The sequence below is a fragment of the Canis lupus genome, chromosome 6 (assembly GCF_048164855.1).
Source record: "Canis lupus baileyi chromosome 6, mCanLup2.hap1, whole genome shotgun sequence".
Taxonomy (NCBI): domain Eukaryota; kingdom Metazoa; phylum Chordata; class Mammalia; order Carnivora; family Canidae; genus Canis; species Canis lupus.
Genome location: NC_132843.1, coordinates 80,037,149 through 80,057,014, shown reverse-complemented (window position 1 = coordinate 80,057,014; position 19,866 = coordinate 80,037,149). Strand labels below are relative to the sequence as shown.

At 53.2% G+C, this 19,866-nt stretch overlaps 1 protein-coding gene across 3 annotated transcripts; it reads right to left on the bottom strand.

Moving 5' to 3' along the window:
* Positions 1–920: 920 nt before the first annotated feature.
* On the bottom strand, positions 921–19,325 carry RNPEP (arginyl aminopeptidase). 3 transcript variants are annotated; one of them, XM_072831419.1, is made up of 11 exons: positions 19,307–19,325; positions 14,754–14,894; positions 14,295–14,443; positions 9,098–9,214; positions 8,240–8,475; positions 5,791–5,904; positions 4,768–4,880; positions 4,482–4,590; positions 3,198–3,422; positions 2,270–2,412; positions 921–1,522 (listed from the first exon to the last, which is right to left on the bottom strand). In XM_072831419.1, exons 3-11 carry the CDS (start codon positions 14,417–14,419, stop codon positions 1,364–1,366), a joined length of 1,341 nt encoding a protein of 446 aa, XP_072687520.1. In that variant the 5' UTR covers positions 14,420–14,443; positions 14,754–14,894; positions 19,307–19,325; the 3' UTR covers positions 921–1,363. The 3 variants fall into 3 exon arrangements, with proteins under 3 accessions (XP_072687520.1, XP_072687518.1, XP_072687519.1); XM_072831417.1 differs by lacking the exon at positions 19,307–19,325 and adding an exon at positions 18,628–19,114; XM_072831418.1 differs by lacking the exons at positions 5,791–5,904; positions 19,307–19,325 and adding an exon at positions 18,628–19,117.
* Between the last annotated feature and the right edge of the window lie 541 nt (positions 19,326–19,866).

Genomic DNA, 19,866 nt, shown 5'->3' with positions numbered 1-19,866 from the left:
CAGGAGCGGCGGTCATGGCACCCCAGACACCACGCTGGGCAGTCGGGGAGGCCTGCGGGCGGCACGTGGACGCAAGGGCCCGAAGGAGCCTCGCAGGGTCCGCCATCAGAGCGCCAGGGCCGAGGACGAGGCCATCACCCGCCGGCCCGCCGCCTCTGTCCCCTAACTCGTGCGAGGAGCCTCAAGGAGCCTGTCTGGGGGCTGCGCCGCGTGCTCTCTCCCAAGCCCTGCGCGGCGGAGGCAGAGGCCGATGACCTCCAAAGCCAAGGACACAGCCAAGGCGGAGACTCAAGAAGAGATAAGTGTCTGGTGAGCCCCCTTCATCCACGGCCCAGCCCAGGCTGTCGGCCGCGGCGATGCCCGTGGGGACCAGGACGCCGCACTCGGCGCCAAACTCTCAACAGACTCACAGTTAAAATACTCACCCAGGGCGCCCGGGGGGCAGGACCCAGGCCTTGGGATCTAGCCCCACGTGCTCCCGCTCAGCCCCTCTCCCTCTCCCTCTAAGACTCCCCTGCTTGTGCTCTCTTTGTCAGATAAATAAATAAAAATCTTTAAAAACACAAAACGACTTATCCAGGATCAAACGCAGGCGAGGCCCAGGAAGGAAGAGGCCAGAGGAAAAGACACTACAATACACGTTTCAAGCAAAGGAAGAGATGAACGGGTGGTGCCGCAGGAAGGGAATTGGGCTCCTTCATAGGAAGTGGGATGGGGCTCCCTTGCACGGGCCCCCCACCGCCCTGTGGCCACGTCCTTCCATCTGCCTGTGCGCCACCCCCACCCCCTCCACCTGCGAGCTCCCCCCAGACAGGGAAGTGCTGTCAGCCTCTGAGGCCCCTCCCCTCCCCGCGACCTCACAACATCTGCTCAGCAGAGGGCACATGTGGAAGCAAGAAATTTCACACGTTACCTCCACCTTAGATAATTGTCACTTAAAAATGTTTATTAAAATAAAGATTAAACTTATAGCCCCTTGCATAGTATTTCAAGAATCAGAAAAGAAAATAAAAGGGGAGAAGAGGGGAAAGCAGGAGAGGGGAGAGCAAGGGAGGGCAGGGGAGAGGAGGGGAGGGGAGGGCAGGGGTAGGATAAGAAAATCGTCTCTGCTCCTTCCAGGGAGTGGGGAGGAGGGAGAAGACGGGGACCTCACCAGAGCCAGGAGCCGCAGCCAGAGCCCTGGAAGGTTCTCTGGCCTCGGGACCGGCTGGTCCAGAGAAGTTTCCAGCAGAGCAGAGGCCAAGCACCACCGACACCCAAGCCCAGGGAACAGGCTTCCGCGCGGGGGAGTAAACACGGGGACGTGGGCCGGAGAACCGCAATGTGGGAAAGCCTGGAGACGCAGCGGCCGGGCCGCGAGCCTCTATGTGGCCACGGGCGCCACGATCTGCTGGACATAGTTGACGACGTTGCTGTGGAGCTGCTTGGCAGTGGCCGCGAAGGTCTCCCTGGCGAGGGCCTGGGCCTCCCCGCTGCCCCCCATCATGGCGCGGTACAGCGGGAGGGTATACTTCTGCTTCCCCTGCAAGAAACGCGTGGCCTGAGCACTGCTCAGCGAGTCCGCGGGCCCCGGGGCCTCGGCAGGCACCAAGAGGGAGGAGGCTCTCAGCGAGGGGTCCCAGACAGGCGGCTCTTACGCTGGCGTCTTCGTGGGGGCCAAGGGTCCCCGCGGGTGGATCTTAGTATCACCCCGACCCCTGCTAGCTCAGGGCATCTACACTCCCCTTCTTCTTCTTCTCCCTTTTTTTAAAGCTGGTCTACCCAGCACGGAGCCCAACGCAGGGCCTGAGCTCAAGACCGAGATCAGACCTGAGCCGAGATCGAGAGTCAGCGGTTAACCGACCGAGCCACCCAGGCGCCCCCGGGGGTCTACACTCAACCCAGCAATGAGGACGGTTGGCACAGTGGGGCTCCCAGCTGGGAAGGCTGTCGGTGGGTGGCCACCAAGCCAGGGGCTGACCCACGGGCTGCGGTGGGTGACAAGGGGGTCACGGGAGGCTCGACCCTTCTTCCCAGTGTGTTAGCTGGACCAGCTCGGACCCCTCAGGCCACACCAGCTGATCCCAGAAAAGCTCCCCAGCCCTGTAGGCTTCCCCGCCATGGCAACGCCTTCCCCGGCCACCCTGAGCAGGGTCCTCCCCCCACACCCCGTCCCACCCCCACTCTGTCCACAGAGGGGCAGACGGTGAGGCTCTACGCACAGGACTGTGGCCGGGGAGGCGAGGGGCCCACCGCGTGCCTGAATGGGGCAGGAGGTGGGGTCACTCACCTGGCTCTGGAGAAATTCCTTCACCTTCCAGAAATCCTCCTGGTGGTCATTCTTAAGGACGATCTGGCCCCATCGGAGCCGGAGCTCCGCGTTCCGGGAGTTTGAGACGTTCGGGTAGGTCTCTGCCAGTTTTTTCACATTCCCTGAAAAAAGAACATGGGTTTTTACTGGCGGTGTCACCAGAGCCACGAGCCAGGGGCCTAACTCCACCCTCAACAGGCATGTGTCTGCCCACAGGCCCCCCGAAAGCATCGGGAACGACGTCGAGGGGTTCCCACCCGCCCACCTTACACCGTCCTGCTCACCTTGCTCCGGAAGGTAATGCCCGGCTCAACCTCACCTTCATTTTTCTAAGGCTCCTCCACCAAACTTCCCTCAACGTAATCAGACCGTGTCCCCGTCCTGCTCTCCTCCCGGCTTCAAGCACAGGGATCCTCCTAACGTCTCCTGCGCCCCCGTCTTCTCCCACCACCACTGAGCTGCTGAAAGCTACCTTGGCTTCCACTGTCTCCTTACAACACCCCTGGACCCCTGGGTGCACGTTATCTCTGGCTGAGCAGCGACATGTGTTAGTGGCTGAGAGCTTCTAGGGCCCAGCCCTGCCAGCTGTTGGCTTCGTGGCCTCTTCGTGCCCAGGTCACCCTGTCACACGGGGCTCACATCACAGCCCCCAGGCACCGAGCGGTCACCAGGACTCAGAGGCGTGGGTGCGTGCGGGGCTCTGGGATCCCATTCCCCACGGCGCCCGTGCGGATGGCTGACGTCAGCCGGGGCGCAGCCCTGCCAGGTGCTTGCATCCACCTGCCAGCACCCGGCAGGTGCCCGAGGGCGAGCCTTGCCTCCTCCCTGAGTCTCCCTCGTCCCTGATGTCAAGCCCTGTGTACAAGGAACCCTGGCGTTTTTACGTGGATTTGCCCCTTTCCCTTACCCGGAGGCAGAGGGGACCTCTGGAGGATCTTATCGAGGAAATAAACCAGCTGGTAGGTCTTCCAGGTGGAGATGGCCACAGCTCCGATGGCCCCCATGTCCAGCTCCTCGGTCGCCCACTGCTGGGCCAGCTCCTCGGCAGGCCTCATGAGGGAGTCCCCGGGGGAGAGGTCGGGGAGGTAGGGGGGCCAGCCAGGGCTATTCAACCACCGATCAAACTCAAGGCCTGTTCAGCAGAAGGAGAGAGGGGGCCGTCGGAACTCCCCGGCAGCGGGCGCCAAGGTCAACTCGCTCCAGCGGCGCCTGGACCTCGAGCTCCCGTCTGCGTCTACGGGCCCCAAACTCCCTAATACTGGACATCACCTTGCTCCCGCCACGTCCCGCTTACACCGACCCCCAGGGACCGCTGCGTCAACCGGAGCGCTCCTCTCTCTACCCAGACGGTGGCTTCGAGTCGCGGTCGTCGCTGGACCGCTCTCCCGGCCAGGCCCGCCCACATGCTCCCTGAGAGCAGCAGAGGAGCGCGGGGCTGCGGTTCCGGCCCTGGGAGGCTGCCCGGGCCCAGCCCCGCCACCCAGGCCCGGTACTCGCCTCTGGCACCCCAGCTTTATCTGGAGCCCAGTCAAGGCGGGGCGAGGAGGCCCGTGTCGCAGGCGGCCGTGGGGGGACGAGGCAAGCAAGCACACGGCGAGGGCTCCCGCCCGGCGCAGCAAGCACTCAGTAATCATTAACCGCCACTAGCCACGGAGTCTCGTGACCTTGAAGCAGAGGCCTGGCAGCAGGGAGTGGGTGCCCTGGGCGAGCGGTCCCAGCGGTCGGGGAAGCCGGCGCCACCAGCCCCACGACAGGCTGACTCGGGGCGCCCAGCCTGAGCAGCCTTGTCCGTCCCAGGCCACCGTCTGTCTCAGGGCGCAGGGTGGCCCCCGGGATTTTCCGTCCCTCGGATGCCGTGCGAGGCCGCCCATGCTCGCAGGCAAGGTGGGCCGGCCGGTACTGCTGCCCCGGGTCACAGCCCGCAGCTCTCCGGGCAGTGGGGTTGGGTCATGGAGGAGAACGGGGACGGAGGGGAGACACTGAAGGAACAAAGTGGAGAAAGCCAGGCCAGGAGGACACCAGAGAGTCTCTCCGTGGACGGGGGCCGGGGCCCCGGGCTGGGCAGCTGCTCACTGCCACTTACCAGGACGCTGATTTAACGCTTCCCGCCCCGCCCTCGTCTTCCCAGACGCAGATTAGACTCATTTCTCCACTATCTCCCAGGAGCCCACAGGCCAGCTCTCCTGCTCACCTGGAATGGAATCCACTCTCCTTTCCTTCAGCTCAGGGAAGTATTCCAAGTAGAATTCTAGAAAGTCCTCAGCTAAGATACTTTGGAATTTGAATTCATTAACATAGGCCTGCAGGGAGGGAGGAACTTTTCAGGCATTCTGGATCCCAGGGGGAGCACAGTCCCCCTGCTCCTCGGGTTCTCCTCCAACCCCTCGCCCCTTCGGCCCCGCCTCTACCCCTGCACTCTCGCCCAGCTGGCTTCTCTGCGCCTCCTCCTTCTCCCCTCGACTCTGAGTTGACTATACCTTGAGAAAAGTGTCAAACCGATCCTGATCACCCACCAAGTGGGCCAGGTATGACACAAAGCAGAAGCCCTTCTCGTAGGGGGTCTCGTTGTAGGTATCATCCGGGTCGACACCTAGCAGAGAAAGCAGACACTTGTAACCTGTCACTTGGGCTATTCTCCAGCTCCGGGTTCTATGAGTAATCATGGAAGAGGTCGGATTTCAGCTTCCTCGGGTTCAGCAAGGCCAGGAAAGTTTTCAGATCCATCTTGGCCCCTCTCAAGCCACTTCAAAGTTGATCTTAAGGGGTCATTGTCTACGGACCTAATATGAGGACAAAGAACCGGCCTTCCAGGGGAACTGGCAGGTTTCCTTATTCCCGGGATTGCTGTGCTCCACTGGGCTCCACTGACTCTCGGGCTGAGCACAGGGCTTGGTGCCTTTTCAAGCCCTCTTGGTCACCAGCTACACTGAACCTCCTCCCCTCCCAGAACGACTGGTTGTTTCTACGAATGTTCTAGACCAAAATAAACTAATGACCACTCTACAGGGAGTTCATTTTCATGGTCACTGGCACCGAGGAACGTGAGCTTAAATTGCACAGAAAGGTTTTAGATTAGTCATACGTGGAACTAAAGAAAAATGTCACAAAATAAAAATACATGACCTTGGACAAGTCACTTGACTTGTGGGGTGCTCACTCACGTCCTCTGTAAAAGAAGGCAAATGCTCAACCTACAAAACCACAGGTCTCATTTGATAGAAAAAGGATGGCAAAGAGCCCTGTAAGACGATAGGGGCCCGTACAAGTGCAGAGCAATGGTCAAGTCACTACGAACTGCACAAAACCAGAAAGAACTCCTGTCTGGCTGGAGTGGCTTCCGTTGAGTTGGCCTAGAGGCCAGGAAATGGCTAAAAGGAGCTCTGGAGGGCTCCGCCTTCCCAGGATGGCATTCAAGGTGTGCACCGCTCAGCACAGAGCTCAAGTAACTTGGGGCTCCAAGCTCAATCTCGGGGAGGGGCAGTCAGAGGAGCCTCCTGGACCTGGTTCGATCTTCACGCGGAGCTTGTTGAGTGGGTGTTCCTCGCCAGTGACCTCCATGTGCTGCTGAAGCAGGGCCCGCCCCGTGGCAGCTTCCAAGCAGGTGTAGGCAGAGCCTAGGGCAAAGAGAATCCTTGGAACCCTTAGGCCTCAAGAACGCCCAAGCCGAGTAGATTTTTCAGACAAAAGAGGGTGTGCTGCCCCCTGGTGGCCACAAGGTCAACGACTGGCCGCCGAAGCTTCAGGGCATCACCACTCCCACCCCCACCCCCACCCCCACCCCCACCCCCGGGGAACCCCAGGCCCACAGGGGTCCGTGACCCAGAACCTGACTCAGCCCCTGGCTCCCTGCTGCTCTGGGCTACACACGACGCGGTGAGCTCAGGCTCTTGGGCTCGCCCATACATGAGGATGAGGGAAACACACCTTTTTCTGGGACTGTTCCCTTTCTCCATAAAAATATTTTAATTCTTAGAGATAGTAATTTGATCTTCTATGAAAACAGATTCTTTTCACTAGGCTGTTCCCATCAGACAAGAGAAACTGTCACCCAAAATTTTTCCAAGGGTCTCTACATGTCCGTCTGGCTCTAGGGATGACAGAGGGAATGGTGGAGGGGAAGGGGACCAGGCTGCGAACTAGCCACCTCTGCCACTCTCAAGGTGCTCTGACTCTGGGCGAGCTACTCAACCTCTCTTAGGCTCAACTTCTTCATCTGCGCAGTGGGCTCACAACATCTGCTTGCAGGACCCTCAGTGGCTGAGTAGGACAGTCACAAACAGGCTCCTGTTCCATATACTCTGGATCAAAGCATACATCTGTACAAACTTTCGGGGGAGGGGGGGTGCAATGGGCAATGTGTGCTAAAAAGCGTTTAAAATGTTCAGATCTCAGAAATTACATTCCTAGGAATTTACCTCCATTGAGATCATCTGAAACATAAACATTTACATGTAAAAAATATTTGTCAAAATATTCTTTCATTAGAAAATAACAGGGGCACCTAGGGACACCTGGGCAGCTCAGGGGTTGAGCGTCTGCCTTTGGCTCAGGGTGTGACCCTGGAGTCCTGGGATCGAGTCCCACGTCGGGCTCCCTGCATGGAGCCTGCTCCTCCCTCTGCCTGTGTCTCTTCCTCTCTCTCTGTGACTGTCATGAGTAAATAAATAAAATCTTTTAAAAAAAATAAAAAGAAATGTTATCCTTGTGTCTTCCTCTGTGTGTCCCTCTCCTAAAAAAACATACAAAAAAACCAGGGCCGCCAAGGTTTTTTTGGCGGCTCTCAGGTTAAGTGTCCAACTCCTGATTTCAGCTCAGGTCATGATCTCAGGGTTGTGAGACTGAGCCCCACGATGGGCCCCTCGCACAGTCTGCTTGAGAATGTCTCTCCCTCAGCCCTTCCCCCTGCTCACACACAGTCTCTTTCTCAAAAGAAAGAAGAAAAAGAAAAACCAAAAAAAACCTAATAACTAGAACTAAGTAAGTTAAGAAACATACTCTGTAGCTATAGAAGAATTTTTTTTTTTATGGAAGAAAATTTAATGACCTGAGAAAACGCTTAACTTTATCAAGTCAAAAAAAAAAAAAAGAAAAAAGAAAAAAGGCAGTTGGAAGGTCTGATGATTCATACACCCACACAGGAAAATGTTTGAAAGGATATACACCGATTTTCTCTGAACACTGAGATTATAGGTAAACGTATTGTGCGTGCTTTCCCATATATTTCAAAATAGATTTTGATGTGAGAAATAATAAAAACAATAAATGTTATATTTTTAGAATACCTGATATATAGCAGGTTTTCCATAATGAGACAATGTTGAGAAAATATCTTAAAAGCACACCTGGGCTCAATTTGGGGTTCTGGCCTCACCTGCTAAGTGGCTGGGGCACATTTCTCGCACTTTTCGAGTCATAGTGAACTCATACATAAAATGGAGATAACATCTGTTTCATAAGGCTATTGTAAAACCATTAAATGACGTTATTTTTAATAAGGTGCCTGTACAAAGCCGGCATGTAGGTGTTCAATAGAAAGTCATGATTATAATAATCTTACAATTCATTGTAAAACCAACTAGCTATCTGGGTGGACGGTGCTGGGCAATTCTCCTGGAGGGGTTGCCTGGCTGTTGGGAGAGCAGAGCATGGAGCGTGCCTTCAGCTTAGATGAGGGTTCACTCAGCCAACACGGAGGTCCTGAGACCACCCCCTCCACTCCCGTGCTTACTGATTTCATGCCATGCAACGCCACGGGGCTGCTTTACTTAGAAGGAACTTCTGTCTAGAGTTGGCCCTTGCTGGCCTCTCCCTCGAGCTTTCCGCACTACTATTCCTCCCTTCACGCCCACTTGTGTCCCAAAACCCCAAAGGAGATCACGCCAGCCTCACAGGTGGAAGCATGCGGCGCGGGGTCCTAGGCAAAGGACGGGCACCTGGGCGCTGGCTTACCAAAGAGGACAGTGGAGATCCTCCTCTGAGCATACATGGTGAAACCTTCATTGAGCCAGAATTCACCCCAGTTGGCATTGGTGACCAGGTTCCCAAACCAACTGTGGGAGATCTCGTGGATGATGACATCGGCCAAGGAGCGGTCCCCTGCTAGCAGGCAGGGGGTGACAAAGGTCAGACAAGGGTTCTCCATTCCTCCAAATGGAAAGGATGGTGGCATGAAGAGCAGGTCATATCTGCCAAGAGAGTGGGAGGTCACAGACCCTGCCTCACTTCCCCAGGCAGGACTCTCGGTCCTGGGAGACGTAACCCTGAGCCCAGCACTGAAATGACATCCAGCGTCCTCTGCCCTCCAGCCAGCTTGCTGGGACCTCCCATTCCCCAGGTTTTGCTCTCTCGAAGGCCAGTCTCTGAAACCTCCCTGTTCTCCTTCCAAGCAGGGTATGGCCGTACCATCAGCTCGGTCGGTTAGCTCACAATGTCTCAGGTGGGGTCACAAAGATCTAACAGCCTTTTATCTGAGGCAGCTAAAGTCTGAAGACGTCAAAGGAGAAAACGGGAGTGTGTGGCTGCTTCTAGCAACCAAGTCACAAAGGTTCCCTGACAGGATTTCCCGGACTCCACACTCAGCAGCTGGAAGGCACTTCAATAACCCTCCCTCTCGGGATGCCCTGCTCAGCAACAGTGAATGAGGCCTGGCTTATCCCTCCCTCTTGCTCATCCTCCTCTCCTTTACTTCTGGGATTGGGGGCTGGCTCCGCTCTAGGAGACAGGAGAAGCAGCAGCACCAGAAGGAAGGCAGGGGGAAACCAGGGACTCAGGTTAACAAAAGACATTGGGATCGACGTGATACCACACCTTCCCCAGACGTAGGGTCCAAAGAGTTTTTCTCCTGTTGCCAGAAATTCTTCTATCACTCCATTGTACTCCTCCTTGGCAGCGTCAATCAGGCAGGGCTCAGCCCACACCCAGCTCCTAAAGACAAGAACACAGAAGGAGCAGGATGGTGCTTGGAGACTCGATCCTGAAAGCACCCGCAGAAACCTGGCAGTTGCATATTTGAGCCAAATGAATGTGACACTGTGGCCAGCCACAGAGGCAGGAGGTGCAACGTCGGATCCCCTACATGGGCCGAGAGACTGCGTGCCACACCTGATAAATAAGAACCCAACACAGCGACAAGGAGGAACTGCCTCCCGTGTGCAACAGGCTCAAACTCACGGCGCCATAATTTTCTGTCTCCAACACCAAATGTGACCTTGTAAGTCACTGACCTCTCTGAGTCTCAGTGTGCCCATCTGTGAAGCGAGCGGGAAAGAGGAAAGAAGACAGTATATAAAAGCCCTTCATACAGGGGCTCACACAGTGAAAGCTGGTTTCCTCCTCCCCGTGGTGATTCTCACAACCCGGGGAAGTGAAAGCAACTCCAGGGGTAACCCCACACTAACATTAATAGAAAAGTGTGACTATCGGGCAGCCCCAGTGGTACAGCCGATTAGGGCCACCTGCAGCCCACGGCGTGATCCTGGAGACCCGGGATCGAGTCCCACGTCGGGCTCCCGGTGCATGGAGCCTGCTTCTCCCTCTGCCTATGCCTCTGCCTCTCTCTCTCTCTCTCTTGCTCAGTATCTCTCACGAGTAAATAAAATAAAAATCTTAAAAAAAAAATGTGTGACTATCTGGGAACGGCAGTGGCAATTGTGCTTGTAAGAGAGAATGTCTTTATTTTTAGGAGAGGCATCCTGACTGGCTTGCTTCTAAATGGCCAAGCAAAACCAAAAATGAATCCACACCAAAAAACTGATATTAATAAATGAAACTAATATGGCAAAATGGATGAGCATGCAGGCGTTCAATGCATTGCTTTCTCAATTATCTGTATGAAATTTGCAAAATAAAAAGAAGGGGAGGGGCGCCTGGGTGGCTCAGTGGGTAAGCAATCGACTCTTGGTTTCAGCTCAGGTCATGAGATTGAGCCTCGTGTCAGGCTCTGCAAGGAGTCTGCTTGAGGTTCTTTCTCTCCCTCTGCCCCTCCCATTTGTGCTCTCTCTCTCTCTCTCAAAATAAATCAATCTTCAAAAAAAGGGGGGGGGAGAAGGGGAAACAAGGTGGAAAGGGGGTAAAAATCAAGATCTAGCCCCACAGAAAGTCTGGGCTGAGAAGGGAGGTGATTAGCCCAAGGCTGTTCACTGAATTCAAGGATGAGCTGACCTCAGAGTTCAAGGGTCCTGTAGCCCAAGACTGCACCCTGGCCAAGAGCTTCTGGATGTTCCACAGCACTGTCCTCCTACACGGACATACTGGATGGAGAAGAAGATGGCAAAGTAGACGATTCCGGGTCAGGGGAGAGGGAAGGCTTCCTCCTGGGCCCTGCAGAGGCTCAGGGACTGTTCTAGCAGGAGGAGAAAGAGCAGGTGCTTCCCAAGTAGCAGACACAAGAGCCTAGCAGTGGAAATGGTACGTGCAGGAGAGGAGCCACGGACAGTCTGGGCCACTGGAGCACTCATCATCAGACGGCGGATGGGGCGAGGAGGGGAAGGGCAGGGAGGGAGGTTCTCAGAGCTCCAGTCACAAAGGGCCCAACAGGCCACGTGACACAGTTGGACCTCCACAGCCATGAGAGCACTGTATTTATTTTTATTTTTTAAAAATATTTTTTAAAGATTTTATTTATTTATTCATGAGAGACACAGAGAGAGGCAGAGACACAGGCAGAGGGAGCTCCTATAGGGAGCCCGATGTAGGACTTGATCCCAGAACTCACAACCTGAGCCAAAGGTCAAATGCTGAGCCCCCCAGGTGTCCCACCACAAGAGCATTTTAAACCAATAAGTGGTATTATCAGATTGAGCCCTGAGAGATCACTCGAGTGGCAGTACCCAGAAGATACCTTTAAATTACACAAGCGAGTACATATTCCCAAGAAAAGTATGTAGCAGAAGAGAAGGGGCCCAGAACAGAGTCTTGGGTGACACCAGCACATGGCGGGCTGGGCAGAGAAGAGCCCACAACAGAGACCAGGAGGAGGAACCGGGCAGTCCTGGAACTGGGACAGAATTGAGTCACAGGAGCCAGAGGTGGGTCAACGGAGGCAGAAGAAAAAGCATAGAACGCCGAGACAAGGACTGAGGAGCCATGTGCTTTACATGGTGGGGCCAGTGGCCTCTCTCACTACAGGAGTTTCTGTGGCACAACGGGGAGAGGTGCTGGATTTCCACGGGTCCAAGTAGTCCATGGGGGGTGGGTGAGCATAAAGGCTACTCTTCTAAGAAACCTGGCTAAGAAGGGGAGCAGAAGGTAGTGTGCTAGGAGGGAAGGTGGAGTCAATGAGTTTGCTTTTTGCTTTGTTTGGCACAGAACCAAGGATGGCTCAGATGCAGAGATCTGGCTTTAAATAGGATGGACCCCTCTTCAGAGTCCAGAGGGGAAAAGGGGAAGGATGAAAATGGCTTTTACATGAAAAACAGGAAGCTGACATAACTATATCTGATGCATTAAATATTCTCACTAAAGTAGGAGACAAGATATCTGCTTGGAGTGAGGGTCTGGTGTTTGAATTGGAAAATTGAAGGGGAAAGTCTTCATTTAAGGACAGTCAGCTAGAAAGATAAATAAAAGGACTGGTGAGCAATATTGGAAGCTTATCTGTAGTTGAAGACTACGTTTGCTCTGTTTTTCTTGAAAACCACATGAATGTCTATTTCGACTTTTAATTCCAACTTTTCACCAAGAAACCAGAAATGGGTCATAGAACCAGTATGCACAGCTGCATTACTTCTCCTTCTCTCAGACACCCAGGCACAGAAGCAGAGAAGAGGGACAGGAGGCCCCGGGGCTGGAAGTTAGAGCAGCAGCATAGTTTGCAAAGTGGCCCCGGTGTTGGGAGGAGAGGATCAACCCCACACCTGGGGCCACAGAGAAAAGATGGACCGGCCACAAGAGGCTGGCTGCCCAGGAGGAAATGCACAGCTTGCAGGAATTAAGGCCTCGGTGAGCTTGCAAAGCAGATGTAGTGGGAATGAGGCCACCAGGGGGCCAGGAGGTCAAGAGGGTGAGGTCAGAGAATGAATGAGCGGAAGGTGTTTAAAATCGCTGCCACAGACAGTTCACGCGAATGCCCTCGGCTAGGCCCCAGGCTGCAGAGCGCGCCCATGACTGTAAGGGGTTGAGTCAGGGGGAGAGGAAACCTGAAGCCACCCTCGATCCTGGGCGTTGGGACAGGTAATCCCGATGGAGAAAAAAGTCACCAAAGATGATGTGACAGGGTACCAGGCTGAGAAAAGACCATGATACAGGAGTAAGAGTCCTCAAGGAATTGCTTTGTGATCAGCTTGGATATCACAACTAGCAAAGTCCTTTATCCCAGGCCATGTCAGCTTGCTACAACTAGAAGGTGAAGGCCAGGCTAGACAGGGAGCATCCAAGATACCTCCTCCACTACACAGATTTCTGTCAAAACAAACTGGAATGCTCTCAGTCCAGCTGGAGTTTTATCACCAGTAATCTGTCGTAACAAGCACGGGATTTGCAATAGAAATGCCTCGGTTGGAATTCCAGTTCTGCTAACGATGTGACTTTGCACAAGCAATTCCACCAGAAGCCTCAGCGTGCTTATCTGTGAAATGGAGACAATAGTAACCTCCACTCCCCATTCCCACCCTGAAGAGATTATACGTAAAATATGACTGAGATATATCCACCAACTCTTCTGCCCAGGACTTCCATCCCGTGGTAACAGCCACTGGGACTGGCGGCAAAGTCTGCCAGATGACCTTCTCATCTAACTCGCCTTCACAAGACCCTAGGCTGTGCTCCAAGAGGCAAGGACCATCTGCCTGATAAGAGAAGTAATAAGTCATCAGCACCAGTTAAATGGATTCTATCACCTGGACTGATGTATTATATTGTTGTTTTATTACAGACGGCTCAGAAAAAAAAAAAATCAGCATTCTCTGGTGTGTTTGGAATACATTTTTCTTTCATTCCTCATTAATAGCTCATACTCTTACTAACAGAACCTTAGTAAGAGTAACTTCTCTAAAACGACTTTCCTTATCTATTTTCCTGTCAACTGCCAACGCTGACACTCCTTTGCTTATCTACTACCCTATGTGCCAGAAAGACTGCCCTTCATGGCAAGAGAGCACCTGCTCTTTCTAGATTGGTATTGTTTGCACTGTGTGTGCGGGGACACATGCCAGTGGCATCCCACCTATCATTCTCTCTGAAACCCAGGAACTAGGATTCATGATCTGAGCAGTGCTGCTGAGCCCAGCTATGAAGTCTGACGCTTGTGACCAATGCCATCAAGGATACCATCACCCCCAGGAGCTGCGAGGTCACAGCAACAGAGCCAGGAAATGCGCCACAGCTTTACTATCCAACCTCTGATCGTTTTACATCAGGATTACACTGGACTGGCAGATAATATGAGAGCCAGGAAAAACCTACACTCCCGGTCAAGTTTCTTTTCGCAGGAAACCTTACAAAATCCTTCTTTATCGCCATCAAACCCATCTGATTTCCCGGAGGATCTCTGCCACCACGGGTTCAGGTTTATTCATCTGGAGCACACAAAAAAGGAGCTCCCACTTTCCTCTCCTGAGGCGAACAATGAGATCAAAGTTGTATATTTCCAGGAATTAAGTGCTAGAGAAAATGGGGACATTCGGTACAAAGATTAAAAAGCAAATACAATTGCTAGAAGGGAATTCAGAACTAAAAGATACTAATAAAGATCAGTCTTCTAAAATTTCTGGCTTGGTGCCTACCTGCACCCCACAAGGTGGCCCAGGACAGAAGCTACTGGTAGCAGGACTGATGACCTGATTCTAGCTAGACAGCAGGATTAGAGTGGGAGAGAGCAGGGAGGGAAGGCAGAAAGAGAAGACTTCCTCCCTCTGTACACATGCCACACGCCTCTGGGCTGCAGAGAAGCTGTCCATTCAGAGAGGATGCAAGACTGTCCCAAGAACCATCCCAGCTGGGCCATTGGTCAGAGGCCTCCTGGCCTCAAGGTCAGTCCAATCTTGCCTGTGGGGGTCTTGTTTCCTACCTGGGTCCAACTTCAGCCGAAACCAGATCTCCGATGGCCAAGGCTATCAGATAGGAGGGGATGGGCTGACACATCTGGAAGAAGAACTTATTAGGACCTCTCTTCTCCCAGGTGCTAGCACTCATCACAGCTGTGAAGCCATCTGGGACCTGACAAGAGAGAAAGCTTAGGAGATTTTACCTGGAGAGTCTCCTGATTTGCTCGAAGAACAGCATGGCTGACAACCTGCATAGTGATAGCGATGACCTGGAGCCCATTTTGGAGAACAAAAAGATTCAAGAAACTAAACTTGTGCTAAGCTGGTGGCATTTAACACAAATAATATTCCTGTCCTTGGGGGAATTTTGCAGAGGTGCCACTGGATGGATGTAACAATTTAACAGCTGAAAGGTAATCAGATAGATCTGAAATTATATTTTCAATCCCAAGAGCAGGTGCACTTAACTTTAGCCCCCTTACCTCAACAAGAGCAGAATATCTGCATTTCACTGCAGGAGTGTCGAAGCAAGGGAAGAAGGCCCGGTTTAGGACAGCCTGACCCTGGGTATAGACAAAAGGCTTCTCCTTTCCTGCTGTCTGCTCAGGAGCCAACCAGCAAACCTAAGAGAATAAAAGAACATTTCAAAACTGACACCCCCTACATGAGTTCAGTCCAGCCAGAGAAAAGTGGCTGGCTGGCCTGGGAGAATTTTAGGTAATCCTTACAATCCTGCCAGCAGTTTAGCCCTGACTGGGAAGTTCTCTCCTACTGTGTATTTAATCCACCCTAGAATCCATGCCAAGGTATGGCGTCCACTTCACATGGTAGAAACACTACAAAGGGTCTGTTTCTCACATCCCATTGGGTATCTCAAGAGTTCCAGACATGGCCTCTGACCCTGGCATCCTATCTTCCTCCTCTGAGTCCTTCACACTGTAATAGTTTCTCGTTAAAAAACAAACAGGGACGCCTGGCTCAGGGTTGAGCGTCTGCCTTCGGCTCAGGTCGTGACCTGGGGTCCCGGGATCGAGTCCCACATCGGGCTCCCCGCAGGGAGCCTGCTTCTCCCTCTACCCGTGTCTCTGTCTCTCTCTGGGTCTCTCATGAATACATAAATAAAATCTTAAAACAAACAAACAAAAAACCAATGAGGAAGCAGCTGTATTTGAACTTGTGATAAAAGGCATAGAAATGCAGAAATGAAGTGGGAGGAGTCTGTGATGGATACATGTTCTCCATTCCTGAAACTTACCCTTTCAGAATAGATGTATACTATAGGCATTGGCTATATATAATTATTTTTTTCTTTTAAAGATTTTACTTTTAAGTAATCTCTGCACCCAACGTGGGGCTCAAACTTACAAGCCCGAGATCAAGAGTTGCACATTCTACCACCTGAGCCAGCCAGGTGCCAGGGCTAAGAAGTATATACTTCTTAATTTGTTTCCTGTTAGCCTTTAACAAAGAGCAAATCTGAGTGATTATCACAAATCCAATTTTTGCCTACAGCAAAAAGTTCACTTACAATATAGATGTAACTGGAGGGGGGGAGGGTTTGCTGGATATGTCAGCACCAAAAGCCACTTAGAATTTAGAAACCGATTACATAACTCTGGCAACCTTTCATACGGGAAGCGAAACTTTCTGGTTTAAAGATGAGTAGGACTGAGATGGTTGGAAGGGAGAAAACATTCTTAAGGCGGTGGACAGCAACATGGAGAAAGGCACGGACGGGCAGGTCTCTGGGAACTGGAGGTAGGTTTCAGATACAGAGGTGGGGGGGCATGCCTCACGGCAGGTGGAAAGGCTTTGAACACGGGTATTTGAGACCTGCTTTTAAGAGGCATAAGGACAGCACATGGAGATGCTGGCTTTTTATTTGCTTCAGTTTCTTTTGTAGTGTGTGTGAAAATGTCAATGAGTCTCCTTCCAAAGAGTATAATACAGATGGAAAGGAGGAGAAAGAAATGTCACAGTGCAGAAACAGCAGTGTCTCAGCCAGGTGAGTGAGGTCACCATCAACCAGTCACAAATTATGTTGATACTATGTATTCTCAATATGATGTGAAGACAGCACTGTACGTTTGTGACATTCCATGAAATTTTGCTGTGAACCTAAAATTGCTGTAAAAAAATAAATTTTATTTTTTATTTTTTAATAACCCCTGTCTGATCATGGGAAAGACAAATTTCAACAGAGAGGCATCCTACAATGTATCAGACCAATACTCAAAACTCTCAGGGTCATCAAAAACACGGAAAGTCTGAGAAATTTTCATAGCCAAGGGGAGCCTAAGGATACATGAGAACTAAAGATATTATGGTATTCTGGATGCGATCCTGAAACAGAGAAAGTATTAAATGAAAACTAAGAAAATCTGAAGAAGAAAAAAAAAAAAAAGCTCTGAGCTTTAGTTAATAACACTGTATCAGTATTGGTTCATTAATTGTAACAGATGTACCAGACTTGCAAAATGCTAATAGAGTAAACTGTGTGGAAGGGTATATGGAAACTGTACTATCTGCTCACTTTTCTTGTTAATCTAATGGTTTTTAATATTTTTGGACAGAATCTCAAGCAGGCTCCACACCCAGCACAGAGAGCCAGGGCACCACAGGGCTCAATCTCACAACCCTGAGATCATGCCTCAAGCTGAAATCAAGAATTGGGCCACTTAACTGGCTGAGCCACTCAGGCATCCCTAAACTGTTTTTAATTATATTAATGAAAGAACTTTAATGAGTTGACAATAAGAGCTAACACACAGTATTCACTAGGTGCCAGGCACTGTTTCAGGCACTTAGACAAAGATAACTCATTTAACTTCTGTCAAGCATATAGACTAGTACCTGGCGCATTTTAATAAACACCGGTCATCCTCTCCGCCATACTGTAAGTCCTTCATCATCATCTTTAGTTGAGGTTTTTTTGTTGTTTGTTTGTTTATAATGACAGGGGAGAGAATGAAGGAGGCTGGTAGTGTAAGTACTTCCACTATGTAAAAAAGAGTCTAAAGTCAGGGTGCGGCTGTTACCTACAGTGATTACGGGGAGAGCTCTCACTTAGGATGGTGGCCATGAGAAGAAGGAATACATACAAGTGCCCTGAATGTAGTGCAAAGTGGGAATCTCCGCTGTTAGGGCTCTGATGAAAGCCATTTAGTACTCAGTCTAACATGAGGTGCCACTTTCAGAGAGGGCTTTATTTTTCCAGCTATCCTGTTTATTTTTTTTTCCAGCTATCCTGTTTAATTCCTCATTCCCACCCCAAGCCAGAAACTAGAACATAACAGGGCAACCAAATGCATTTACTGATGTTATGTTATCCTTAGAGGGCACTGGGTTTTTTTTCTTTGGAGCCTTAGAGGTTAATTGGAATTGCTTTGGACTTCTCGTTTTTTAAACAAGTTCTATCACAGGTTCATTTATTTCCTGAGTAGTTAGTTACAGATGGAAACAGAACTGCCCTTTGAGCCAGCTCTAAGCGAAAGGAACTGCTAGCCAGATAAGTAGACTTGGATTGCAGGCAGGGAGCCTCCCGGGGACACTTGTAACCCATCCTTCCTGAGAAAGCAACCGCAGCCTCAGGACTCTCTAGGAAGGAGCTTCCAACTCTTACAAACGCAAGCCAGATAACCATCCATCCTTTTACTTCCCATATCTGCCCCCCACCCCGGAAATGTAATATTTAAGAGTCCATCAGTATTTGAGTCAGTCAAGAGTAATAACAGGGCCAAGTTATGACAAAGCCTAGTACAGCCTAGTTGTAGTTCCCGTTTTTACTCAAATTCTTCCGTTAAACAAGCCTAGGACTTTGCAGAAGAAAAGGCAACCACCCTCTGGGGTTCAGGGTTCTTTCAGCGCGGGGCACCGAGCGCGCAGCACAAAGGGCCGAGCCAGCGCCCGGGGCTCATCAGCCGGCCGCGTCCAGGGCTGCCGCACGGGAAGAACTACAGCAGCTCTCAGGGACCTAGGCCCCAGCGCTCAGGGAGACGTCCAGGCCGCTTTAGGAGCAGCCGGTTCTCCGGAAGGGCGCGCAGGGCAGGGGCGCGTCTGCGGGAGGGGGCGGCAGGCAGACGGGGGAGCAGCGCGGACAGGCGGCCAGAGCCCAGGGGAGGAGCGGCGGGGACCGGGCAAGGCACGAGGGGGCAGCTGCAGGCCGGCCGCGGCCCGAGGGAGGCAGGGCGGGAGGGGCGCGGGGCGGGGCGGGGCGGGGCGCGGGAGGGGCGCGGGAGGGGCGCGGAGGGGCGCGGAGGGGCGCGGGAGGGGCGCCGAGGTGCCGGAGCGCGGGGCGTGCCCCGGAGCTCGGCATCACCCTCGGCCTCCCCCTGGGGCGGGCCGGGGCGCACTCACCCCGGGTCCCTCCCCGACGCGGTAGGTGAGCAGAACCTGGAAGCGCTCGCCGGGCGGGCAGGGCCGCGGCAGGGCCACGCACAGGGCCTGGCCGTAGTGCGAGAAGGGCTGCGCGTGGAAGGGCACGGGCTCGGCGGGCGGCTCCCCCGGGCCGGGCCGCAGCCGCCGCAGCGTGGCCGCCGTCACCTCCAGGCACGGGTGCGCGTCGAGCCGCAGCTCGGTGGCGCCCTGGGGCAGCAGGCCGCGCAGGTCCAGGACCGCCGTGCCGCTCAGGCCCCTGCTCCCGGGGCCCGGGCCCGGAGGCCCGAACTCGGCCCGCAGGTCCAGGTGCAAGTGCAGCATCTCGAAAGCCCGGAAGTTGGAGGCCGAGGCCACGTCCACCGCCTGCGCAGAGTGGAGCGGCCGCGGGGCCGCCGAGGAGCCGCTCGAACCCCCGTCGCTCGCCATGGTCCCGCCGCGCCGTTGAGCCGCCGCGGGGAAGCCGCCCCGCGCCTCCGACCGCCCCGGGGAAGCCCCGCCCCGGGGAAGCCCCGCCCCTCAGGCTCCGCCCCGAGCCCGCAGGCCCAGCCCCCAGGGAGGCCCGGGCTGGGTCACGCCCCTCTCCAAACCCGAGACCTGACCTAACGCCCCGCCCCGCCCTTGCTCTCCAAGTCCCCAACTTCCAGCCTGTCCGGGGTACCTGAGCACCGTGGGCAGAAAGGTACAGTGGGATAGTCCGGTCCACAATTGTCCAGGCTCATCCTACTGCGCTGTTGCCGTCGTCCCAAGTAGCACACCTTTCTCTGCGGACGTTTCGGTTCCCGATCTTCCAGGAAGGTAGCGGGACGTGGATGGAGCCCTGGGTTGGAAGAGTCTGAGTTTGAGATCTCACACTCCGCGCTGGACCGATCATTAGGGCCGCGTGACACCTTGGGCAATCACCCAAAGGTGAACCTCTCCAAGCCCCTTTCTGCACCTGTAAGATAGGAGTAATAGCTCAATCCCACAGCAGATCAAGGTTCATCCCCAGGAGCTCCAAGCACACTTACCTTTCCTTCTTCTGCCAAGGAATAGTGAACGCGCACGTTACGGCGTGATGCTTGGCTGTCCGTCCTGTGAGTTTTATTTCCCCTATTGTATTGTAAAGCATATTGAGCTAGGGGTACCTTTGCCTTATATTTTGTATCTTTTCTGTATGAATAGGGTTGCAATAGCCCTTCTGTGAATAAGGAGCTAGTCGATGATATTTCACTGATTCAA